The 11569-nt window shown below is 34.9% G+C and overlaps 2 protein-coding genes across 2 annotated transcripts; both read right to left on the bottom strand.

Moving 5' to 3' along the window:
* Nucleotides 1-725: 725 nt before the first annotated feature.
* Nucleotides 726-7439, bottom strand: HELRODRAFT_164601 (hypothetical protein; the record flags this gene model as incomplete). Its single annotated transcript, XM_009029499.1, has 12 exons — nt 726-864; nt 955-1735; nt 2158-2272; nt 2808-2966; nt 3103-3192; nt 3503-3615; nt 4132-4243; nt 4680-4793; nt 5035-5157; nt 5459-5566; nt 5932-6006; nt 7317-7439. The coding sequence occupies 12 exons, from the start codon at nt 7437-7439 to the stop codon at nt 726-728; spliced, it is 2052 nt and encodes a 683-aa protein (XP_009027747.1).
* A 405-nt stretch (nt 7440-7844) lies between these two features.
* On the bottom strand, nt 7845-11423 carry HELRODRAFT_164600 (hypothetical protein; the record flags this gene model as incomplete). The annotated part of the gene is made up of 5 exons (XM_009029498.1): nt 7845-8029; nt 9226-9303; nt 10033-10093; nt 10297-10482; nt 11127-11423. 5 exons carry the CDS (start codon nt 11421-11423, stop codon nt 7845-7847), a joined length of 807 nt encoding a protein of 268 aa, XP_009027746.1.
* Nucleotides 11424-11569: the final 146 nt, after the last annotated feature.

Below are 11569 nucleotides of genomic sequence, written 5' to 3'. Positions count from 1 at the left end.
CTAGCTCATGGAATATTGTTGTAGAGATTGAGTTATACTTGCGGTGAGTAAAACGCGGCAGTCTAAAAGGTAGTAAACGGGCAAAGCTGAAAGAATCGTAATATTAATGTGTTCATTTCGGAAGTGAAATCAGTGCATTCAGAAAATTTAAAGTAAATTGGAAAAACTGTAGACAATTTGAATAATAGTTGAAGATGAAAGTAATCAAAGCCTTAATTAATTACAATACACATATATGGTCATGACGAACATTACACCAGAGTTATTTCAAGAATTTGCTGAATAATGCAAACAAACGTAAAAATAACACGTAGAACTTAAAAAAATAATGTTTTTGCTTGAAAACATCGTTTTAAAAGAACTTGGAAAGTTGTTATTTCGTCTTTCAAGCAAATAAATAGATTTGAGCATACGCAGCACTTACATAAGTTTTGTTTCCAAAATGGATAATGCGCGGTCGGTACCACAATTATGTGTTAATAAGGTAGATCGCTGATGTTAATATTGTATTAAAATTTAATTGGTTCCATAGTATATCACACACGTTTGAAAATATGGTATTATTATCTCTATACTAAGAAGCTCATAAGAACATTTCAACGATTTCCAAATTTCGATACCTGTCCACGTCCAGTGTGTGTGTGTGTGTGTGTGTGGTGTGTGTGTGGTGTGTGTGTGTGAAAACGGTAGTTTTCTGGGATGTAATAAAAATGCCAAAATGAAATTTAAAAAGATGGATGGGATTGGCAGGATTCGTAGTCGTCGGATACAATATCGGATATTATATCGGTTTCTTTCAACTGAAGTTCTGCCAGAAACTTGAGTCCTTGGTAGGAAGGTGTTTGAACTAATGTGGAATAATTTCTGTAGAAAGAAATAGTAAGAAATGTTTTCAATTAAATCAAAAGTGAATATATTTGGATTTAAATATAATGAATGCTTTATTTTTGTTACTTGTTTGTTTTGTTTATCAGACTTTTCAGTTCATCGCTGTTTAGTTCTGTGACCAGTTCAAAATCGGAAGATGAATTTGTGATGCTGTTGTTTCCACTTACATCGTAGAGTTTATCTTCGTTTGAGCTGATGTTGTCATAAAGAACATTTGAGCTTTGGATGAAGTTGATGTTGTTATTGTCATCACTGTAATTGGGAATATTGTTTTTGCGGTTGTGGACGAGGCAGTTGTCTTTGAGGTTGTTTTTGCTAATGATGTTGTGACAGTTATAATTTTCGTAGTTGTGTCGTTTTCGCTCGACGAACATCAGCTGTCGGCGTTGGGCGTCATCTTCTTCGTTTCGTACTCCTCGCTGTAGATGTTCGTGATGTTTATTATGTCGAGAGTGGGGAAGCTTCATGTTTTTAACATTTTTGTGTTCTTTCAGTTCTTCTTTTTCGTGTTGAAACTTATTTTTATCTAGTTCCGAACGAATCGGCTGGCTCTCATCTCGTCGTAGTTCACTACTCTTCCGCCTTATGTTTTCCTCGTCGAAAGTCACTCCATTTTTCACTCTCTGCTTTTCATGTTTGTTGTCATCGACCTCCTTTCTACCGCTGTCCTCATTGTTGGCATCACCGACACCGTCGAACTCGTTGTTACCTTCATGCGAATATTCAATTAAAATGGAGCAGGTTGTTGTGTCCTTCCTACTTCTGCAACTGCTGCTACTTCTCCGCCGATGTTTTGCCGTTTTCGAGTAAGGACGATGGGATGTTGATTCGTCCGAATGCTCCGGTGCTGTTTAAGAAGTGGGGGTTGAAAGTATAAATGGAAAAAATTGTAATGTTTTGAAGGTAAAAATAAGTAGTTAAGTAGTTAGGTATCAACTGAACAAATAATATTCTAATGCCCAAATAGCTACATCAAATCGTTACGTAAGAAACAGCGATTATATTTATTTGAAGAACAAATTATAATTGTCGACAGTAACATATCCAAATTTATATACCACAATATGCGTGTCTGCTGCTTGCAAGAAATCAATATTTTATTGTGTATAAGTGTTTGTATATTATTTATCAAGTTTTTACACACACACACACACACACGCACACAAACTCGCAGGCGGAGACACAAAAGAAACACACACACAGATCAGCACACAAACACACACATGTATATATATACACACACGCGCGCGCGCGCGTACTGATACAGACGTTTAGACTGCCTAAGTTCACTTGAAATAGATGAGAGTGGCTCATCAGTGATCGGCGTTGACGATGACGATGACCTTCCTATGTGACATTCAAGTTTTTTCATCTCTTTGTTTTGCTGTTTGGACGGTTTTTATACAAATTTTAATAAAGAGATTTACAAATAGTTTTTTGTTTACCACCGGAACTCACAGCGGTATCGCCATCCCTTTCGTTAAACAGTGTGGGAAGGTATCAGCTTTATTTTTAAAGCTGAAATAAATTCCCTTCTCACCTCTTCTAATTAGGAAAAAATAATTTTACCATACTCTTTTCATTTAAAAAACATTTAGTAAAATATAAAACATAAAGAAGATAGGCATCGAACAAACAATTTCATATTCACGTTTAAATAGAGACATCAAATAACTACAAAAACGATATCAAAAATGCTGGCGATAGCGACAGTGGCAGCGATTTTGACCTCCTGGCGCTACTTTCTACCTGTGGTATTTCTACCAATCTTTCCATAACAAACGGTTTTCCATTAAATTTTAAATAAGATTTTTCCCAATATTTTTTAGCTATTCATAATTCGTCAAATTATAATCTTATTTCGCAAACACGGATTACAAAATTTTCTAAAGAATCACTTGTACAGACAGACTACAAACCAACTCCAGCTTTTCTTTGTAGTGCCTGTTTTCGATCAGAAGTTTGTTGATGGTCTGCATTTTGTATGAATCTCCGACCGAGTTGGTCCTCACTATCTTCCGGATTGACTTGATGATTCTCCTCTTCGAGCCGTTCGGGTCTCGTCTTATCTCTACAAACTGTTAATGTTTGAAACTGTGTTCATTCATGTTTCAACGTTTGAAACTGTGTTCATGCATGTTTCAACTTGCTTTTAATTTTCAATTTTGAGAAGCAAATAAAATTTCGTTTCGTTCTATTTTATGTTTATTTAACTTTTTTATGTCTATTGGCATTGTTTATGTTTATGTCTTCATGTGTTTTATGCAAGGGATTGTATATGTTGGTGCTGATTTTATGTTTGTTCTGTTGATTTATTGTTTAGATATTGTTTAACTTGTTTAAAAGTATCGTTGGTGCGCACTAATTTATAAAATTCGACAAAGTAAATTTTTTTAAATAATGGTTTTGAGCCACTTTCGACGTCAAACAACTTTATCGTATTATAAAAACTATTTATTTAAAAGAAAATATCATTTTCATATTTTTCATCAATTTACATTTACCACTGTATATTTCATAAATTTAACGATCTTCATCTTATTGATAATAAAATAAATCGTAATGGCAGACTCATAAAAAAATGGCGTTACCGCTTCCGCTTCCGTTTGCTTACCTTAGGACCAAAGACTAAACATAGAGTTACAGTGGTGCTGAATAGAACGAACATGGAGACGATGAGGTAGGTGGCGTCTGGTTTGTCACTTACCAGGAAAGATACTGGGACTCCTTGGTGTGTTGTATGTCATTTTGTGGCGTTGTTGGGATTAATTTGGAATTTGTTCGTTGGTTAGTAATGTAATGTGACGTGATGTAATGTAATGTAGTGTTATGTAATGTAATGTTAATGTTAACACGACATAAAGTAACGTTACATAATAAAACATATTAATGTGATCTATTAAAGTTGAAATAATATTATTTCGGCTAATTTTTTTACATTCATTCATTTCAATTTTGTAACGTACAAATGTATGAAAAAAATTAATTTCACCTATCCAATGAAGAAAGTATTCAAAGTGTTGCACGGTTATAATTAAAGAAAAGCAAATTAAATAGTTTGTAAAAAAATGATAACTCAAAATGATCCACATAAATATCAATAAGTCGAAAATGAGCCTACACATCACAGTATGCCATAGCATATTAACAACAAAATACGTATTAGCTATTTGTGAACATCAATTACAAATTTAAGAGTTCATAAAAGGCAAAACATAGAGAACAATATAATTTGAAACGAACCGGATATACAGGTTATGACAACAATGTAGACACTCATACCGATATATTTCGAATCGTTGAGAGCCGGTATCGTTACATTTCTCGTCTCCCAGGCCAGAAAACAACCGACAGCCTGTAAAAGGTTTGATGGATAACTTCATTGTTGTGCAATCGTTGGAGGAAGGAAAAAGTTTTGATAGATTTCAAGGCTGAAAATTTACTTCTCTAACATTTTGTATGTAAATGTTTTTGGATACGGCAGATAACGTGGACAAGCTATTAACTTGCTTCGCCATAGGCCGGTTTGATATGGCGAAGAAGAAATTTATGATAGATTTTGAAACTGAAAAATTGATCAGAATTTTTGTGATTAAAGACTTTTAAATGTTAATTAGTGTTTTCAGCTGTAAATAAAATGTTTGCTATTTCGTTTTCTGTTTCTTTTAATTCAATTTAATGAAACTCTTTTTTCAAGAGTATATCAATCACTATTTCTAAGGGTTTTGAAGCCCGCCGAGTCAGCTGGTATTACAATGAATAGAATATAAATTTGAATGAGTCTGACTAACCAGAAGAAGCCCTTTATAAAGGTAGACGACGATGAGGAATGTGTTCATGTGGTGGCTGAAGCAATACTCAATGTATACGATGACGTCACTGTCCGTCTCCTTCGTTACTTCGTGCTGGCGAACATTTACGTAACAATTATTTAAATGGCGGCGTGATAGCCTAATGGTTAAAGGTGCCTTGTCTTATGTCGCTGTCACCGGTTTCGAATACAAAAATGGGGATAAAACAGTTTACAAAAAGATTATAAAGATGATGACGACAACGACGATGATGACATTAATATGAACTAGCAAACGTAGAATTAGGTGACGATGTTGGTGAACAATTATGAAACGATAGTTGAATTAGCGCTACCGTGGCCGTGATGTTTTTCGACTGCACAAAAGGAGGATCGACGATCTGCCACGACATCAGGATGGCCAGGTCAATCAGGGTTAGGAGGATCACTATCAGGACTAGTTGGATGTCTTTTATTGCCTGGCATGATGATGATGATGATGATGATGATAGTGATGAACGATGATAAACGGTGATGATGATGATGATGACCGATGATGATGATGATGATGGAGTAATGGCAAGAATAGGGCTGATTGTGATTGAATATAATGATGATTATGACGATGATGACGCTGATTGGAATGGTGGCGATGACGACGATGCTTATGAGAGAGAAATGATGATATTAATTATAGAAGAAGCGGCTTTGATGATGAAATTGAAGGTGATGATGAAAGAAAAAATAAATAATAGCAATAATAATAATAATAATAATAACCTTTTTGTTCATTTCTATGTTTGTGAATATGACGTGAACTCTCCACGTCTTACTGAACATGGCGCCAAATGATAGGGTGAATCCAAGTGAAAACGCCCACATTTTCAACTGTTATTATTATTATTATTTTTGTTATTATTTTAATTATTATTAATAATCTTCCAATTGTTATTGTTAGTGTCAACATCATTATTATGGTCATCCATGTTAGCTCAGTCGGTAGAAGTGCTACGTCTCGCGTCGTTGTTGTCACGCGCTGACCTGGTTCGAATACCAACAAGCTGAAATTTAAGGAATATCATATTCCGTGCGTGTACGATGAAGTGAAAATTTTTACATACGTCAAGTGGCGTGGGTTGTCTTTTTGGCGCGAAAGTTTAACTACAAAAAATTGAACAGTATGTGAAAGGTAGTCGGTATGCCATCATCGTCGTCATCATTTTCGTAATCGTCATCACTGTTATCAAGATCACCATCCTCTTTACAGATGGGCATATCTCAGTTGCAAGCCTAAAAAATTCTGCTTGATGTGCACCTACCAAATACTTCTATGTGTTTATTTGTGTTTATGTGTGTAAATAAAAGTGTGTATGTATGCGTGCACTGTGTATAAATGCCTGCATGCATCTAATGATATTTGTGTTTCATCATATGTATGCAGGCACAAATTTGAGTACACGAGTTGTACAGCTTCGTCAAATACGTGCGTGTACGTTTTATTTACTCAACTGATCGTCGTACACACACACCACACACACACACACACACACACACACACACACTCACACACACACACACACGGAACATGTAAATATGAACACATGCCCTCTTAGACGTTTCCATTTGTACATATTTAGCAGGTTACGTTAACAATTTGAAAAAAATCCTTGCTCGCCTATATCCGATTTCAATATTTTTCCTCGTGAGATGACAATAAATGTATTGTACATTTTATTTGAAACTTTTTTTTTGTCACGAAATATTTTTGCCTCGAACATTTTTTTTTGTCTCTGAAAGGTGAATGAAACATGGTCAAATGTTTTTTGGTGCAGTCTGCATGCGTTTGGCTAACTAAATCATTTTTTATTCGCAGTTTTATAATTATTTTGATAAACTTATTCGCAAAACAAAGCATTAATTTTCGAAATTTTAATATCAAAAAATACGTTTTCATCAAATTTTTTCAAAACTTTCAACCAAACAACATTAAAAAATTAGAACCAACCAATACGTAAAACATAAAGTTATACAACACAATTATTTAAATGACACACAATCGCATATATATAACAAACCTAAATATTGTACAGATTCCACACCCACAGTTACACAAATAACACAACTATACATATTTTCAATTCAAAAAAACACAACAGAGAGTTTATATTGTTTTATAGCATCAAAAAAATCTTTCCCTCTTGCATGTTTCACACACAACGTACGTGACAGCACTGGGTACTGTCTGTACTGTTCTGTACTGCGCTGTGCACACACGCGAATGATATAATTAGTGGGACAAGCATGAAAGGCATCGCGAAACCACCTCTACAATTATTACTCTAGCTCATAGCGAAAGCCGTTATTTCTGGTTTTTTTTTTCTGTTTTATTTTCTCTTTCTTATGAGTTTTCTTTTTAGTTTTTAGTAAATTTTTGAACGTGTTTTATGTATCTTTGTGTTTTAGAAAGTTGAAATAATCACCTGTCATCATCATCATCATTATCGTCGTCGTCGTCATCTTCATCAAGAGCAATAATAAGGTTAACGTCATGTCATCATCATGTAATCAGCGTCATCGTCTTGAATGACGGTCATAATGGCCAATAATGGAAATGGAATGAAAATAATTAAAATCTCACCGAGCAGACGAATGAAAATAGGTCAACTCCTACGCTCTTGGTGTCCAAACCCTGAATGAAGACACTTATGTAGGTCAGGAGGCAGCCAATCAAAATCAGGTTATTCATGTTCGGGCTTGACATCTTTATGTAACTGGGGATGCAATTAAAATGTACGCGCACGCACACACACGCACAAACACACACACACATACACGTGCATATACACTTACCACACAAACACACACATAACACACTAACCACATACAAACACACACACATACACACTTACCACACATACGCACACTTGATAATAAGAAAGAAAGAGAGAGAAAGTGAAAGAAAAAGAGGGAAGAAAAAAAACAGAGAAAGGAGAAAGAACAAAAAAAAGAAATAAAAAGAAAGAGTTGAATTATTGCCAACTTTTATGTTTAACGGAAAGCCAAATTTTTTTCATGGAATGGGCACCCACAAGTTTGATAAAGTATCTTTCAGTTTTATTTTTGCAGAACCAGCCAGCCTAACCGCCACAACAAAACCTCACCACAACTACCACCACAAACACACCACCATCGCCACTAACACGTGACTCTTATATCTGACATTGAGGGTGAAAAAGGCGATACTCAGCAGGACACCCGCGGCCACTAAAACGCACACGCAAGCGTACACGGTGGTCGATATTGACTGCAGCTTCATCGTTATGTGCGATCTGTCTTTAGGTGGAATCGAATCTGGTAAGTGTGGAGTAAGAAAGTTAAGATTGCTAAATGTTTCGTGATCATTTAACGTGTTGTATGTCTAATGTGTATGTGTAAGTTTTAATCCATCCAGAACCGCACACCGGCTTTTATAGATAAACTCAGTAGATTTTATGACTAATGTGTCGTTATTTATTGCATGTTGTTTCAACTGCTGCAGCTATCAATAAGCAATACCGTCCTCATGTTATTGACGTCATCAACGTTATGTTTTCATTTGTGTCATCATCTTCGTCGTCGTCGTCATCATCATCGCGGTAGTCATTTTTCACCATTCTCATTATCACGATCGTCATTAGAAGCGTCGTTATTATGAGCGTTCACGTAAGTGACGTCATCATCATCACCATTTTCTCCAAAACGAATGACGTCGTACGTTTTATTTTCACCATTATCGTCATCATTATCATCATTATCATCATCATCGTCATCAACTTTCTCATCATCATCATCATCATCATCATCATCATCATTTTCATCATCATCGTCATCATCAACTTTCTCATCATCATTGTCGTCATCACCATCATCGGATTATTATTATCTTCATCATCATCCTCATCAACATTATCATCACCATCATCATCATCATCATTAATATTTCTGAAACATCTGGCTACACGGATCCTAGCAGGTTTTTACTTTTTCAAATTTCACGATTGCTAATATCTTCGCTTGCCGTTAAATAATAATAATAATAATAACAATAATATCAATAATAATAATAATAATAATTTTAATAACTGCGACGATAAAAATATTTATTATTATCATTATTAATCCTATCATCGTTTAAATTATTTCCTTGCTGTTATAATTTCTATCAATATTAATTATTAACATTTATATTATTATTATTACTTTATTATTAATTATTATTAATATCAATATCAATATTATTGATAATATTATTTGAATAAAAATTTTTTTTACAACTTGTTCCAGTTTTGCTGGGGAGGGTATCAACTGCGGACGCACACGGTGTATGTAGATCATCATCATCATCACCATCATCATTATCATCATCATCATCACTATCATCATCATCATCAACAATATCATTATCATCATCATCACCAACATCATCATCATCATCAACAATATCATTATCATCATCACCACCATCATCATCATCACCATCATCACCACCACCATCATCATCATCTTACCATGCCACATTAGATGACCATTGAGTTTCAATTGGTCATTGAGGATGTCTACATGACCAACATGGACGATGTTCCGACCTGAGGTTTTTTAATAACTTTTTAGATTTTTTTTGGGTTACATTTTTTATTGTTTTATTTTCTCTATTTTTTGATATTGTTTCCTATTTATGTTTTATGTTATACAGTAAAAAATAAACGTGTAACAAAATAAATAATGATGATGGTACGATAAAATCCCGTGAAGTTTTTAAGATTTTAAATTTTTTTGCTAAAATTTAATTCATGTGGAATAGGCAAAACAAAAAAGCGAACAAATGTACGAAAGAACAAACGAACAATCGAAAGAACCAACAAACAAACGAACGAACAAACAAACATTATTTCACAAGACGGTTAATGCGTCCAAACATATCAGCAAACAGTTTAAAGTTGGTAAGCAAGCACATGTGTGAACCAAAACTGGCATGAAGCAGTAGAAACACATAACAATCACATCACACAGACATTGAAAAAAAAATAAAATAAACATAAAAAACATGAATGTACATTAAAAGACATATGTGAACGCCAATTAAACATGTATGAACATCAATTACAACTACAAACATTAAAAAACAGGTATGAACAGCAAACAAATATGCATACAAACATGTATACAAGCATGTATACAAACATCCAACTCATACAATTATACATTATTCCAAATAATGGCTTAAAATGCACTTACAAACACATACCAATCAGAGAATATGTAACGTAACATGTCATATACGTGTAGCTTTATTTAAAATCAAACATTAAGATGACCTTGAATCTGGGTCAAGGTCACAGTTCCAATCCGTTCACCCGACCTGAACTTGACACGACCCTGACGAGGATGATGATGATAATGTTGACGATGACGATGGTGGTGATGATATTAGACCACTTGATAATGACGGGGATGATAATGAGAATTTTTATGACGATAATGATTATAGTGATTATGAAATGTTAATAACGATGAAGATGATGACGAAAACAATGATGACGTCATAGTTCACCAACGATGATAAAATCTGCTACACTGACCGTAACGCCAATAAAATCGATCCTATCCATTTCGTCCCTAAAATCCTGGGTCCGAAATAATTTTTGGTCCGAAAAGTTTACGTTTCGGTTTCTGATGTGGTTGTTTATAGCAAGGGCTATAGCCCATATACCGTCGTAGGCATAACCATGAAGTCGGTTGGCTGGTTTTTGTTGTTGTTGTTGTTCCTGGAGTTTGTATTGTTGACGATGAGGTTGTAATCGTGGGTAATGTCGCTGTTGTTGTTGTTGTTGATTTGTATGTTTTTGTTGTTGCCAATATTGTTGTTGATTTTGCGGTTGATGTTGTGGTAGTTGTTGATGTTGTCGTTGATGTTGCAACCGATTTTGTGGTTGATGTTGTGGCAGTTGTTGTTGATGCTGTTGTTGATGCTGTTGTTGATGGTGTAGTCGTTGTTGAAATTCTTTCTGATTATACGTTTGTCGTTTGTAGCGGGAGCGAGAATTATTTTTGAATTTAGTTTGATGAATGTTAAAATGTTGTTGTTGTTGTTGCGGTCGTTGATGTTGTTGTTGTTGTTGCTGCTGTTGTTGTTGTTGCTGGTTGAAATGTGCTTGCTGTTGCTTCAACTGTTCTAGGTAATCTGAGTAATACTTTTTAGCTGTCTGTTGTTTGTTAACAGTTATTAATGTTAAATATTTCCAACGTGTCTTCGTCAGCATCATCATCATAAGCATCATCAACATCGTCGTCATCAACATCATCATCACCACTTCCATATTTTTGTTTCATCGTTATCATCAACATAATCGCTATAATCCTAATTGTTAATATCAACATTATCACGATCATCGTCATCATCAAAGCTAACCAAACCGGAAACAGTGATGGCATTGTGATCCGTAGAAAGCTCCGTAAAATCCGTATTTATAACATTTTGCACGACCAAGTTCATGGCGCGAAAGTCACACGCAACGACATCTGCTTCATCGTCGTTACGAAGTAGTAGTTGTTGCTGCTGTTGTTGACTACCATTAATGTTATTAATAATTTTGTTTATAGGATCTTTTGATGACGTAATGATTGAGGAATGCCACGGTGCATCAGACCACCACCAACTGGATTGATAAGTACTGCCTAGCAACCAGACATGCTTTGAGCCGTACATATTAAGCTTGTGAGCCTGCGCAAGAGTTATGGGCTGTTGTGTGTTTGTCTGTTTCTATGTGTTTTTGAACGCCTGTGTAGGTCTATGTAAGTTTGTCTACGTCTATGTGTGTTTGTACGATGTTGCTTAAAGGTAGATTTGTGTGT

This window comes from Helobdella robusta (genome assembly GCF_000326865.2).
Source record: "Helobdella robusta unplaced genomic scaffold HELROscaffold_6, whole genome shotgun sequence".
Classification (NCBI taxonomy): domain Eukaryota; kingdom Metazoa; phylum Annelida; class Clitellata; order Rhynchobdellida; family Glossiphoniidae; genus Helobdella; species Helobdella robusta.
This window is presented reverse-complemented; position numbering and strand designations above follow the sequence as displayed.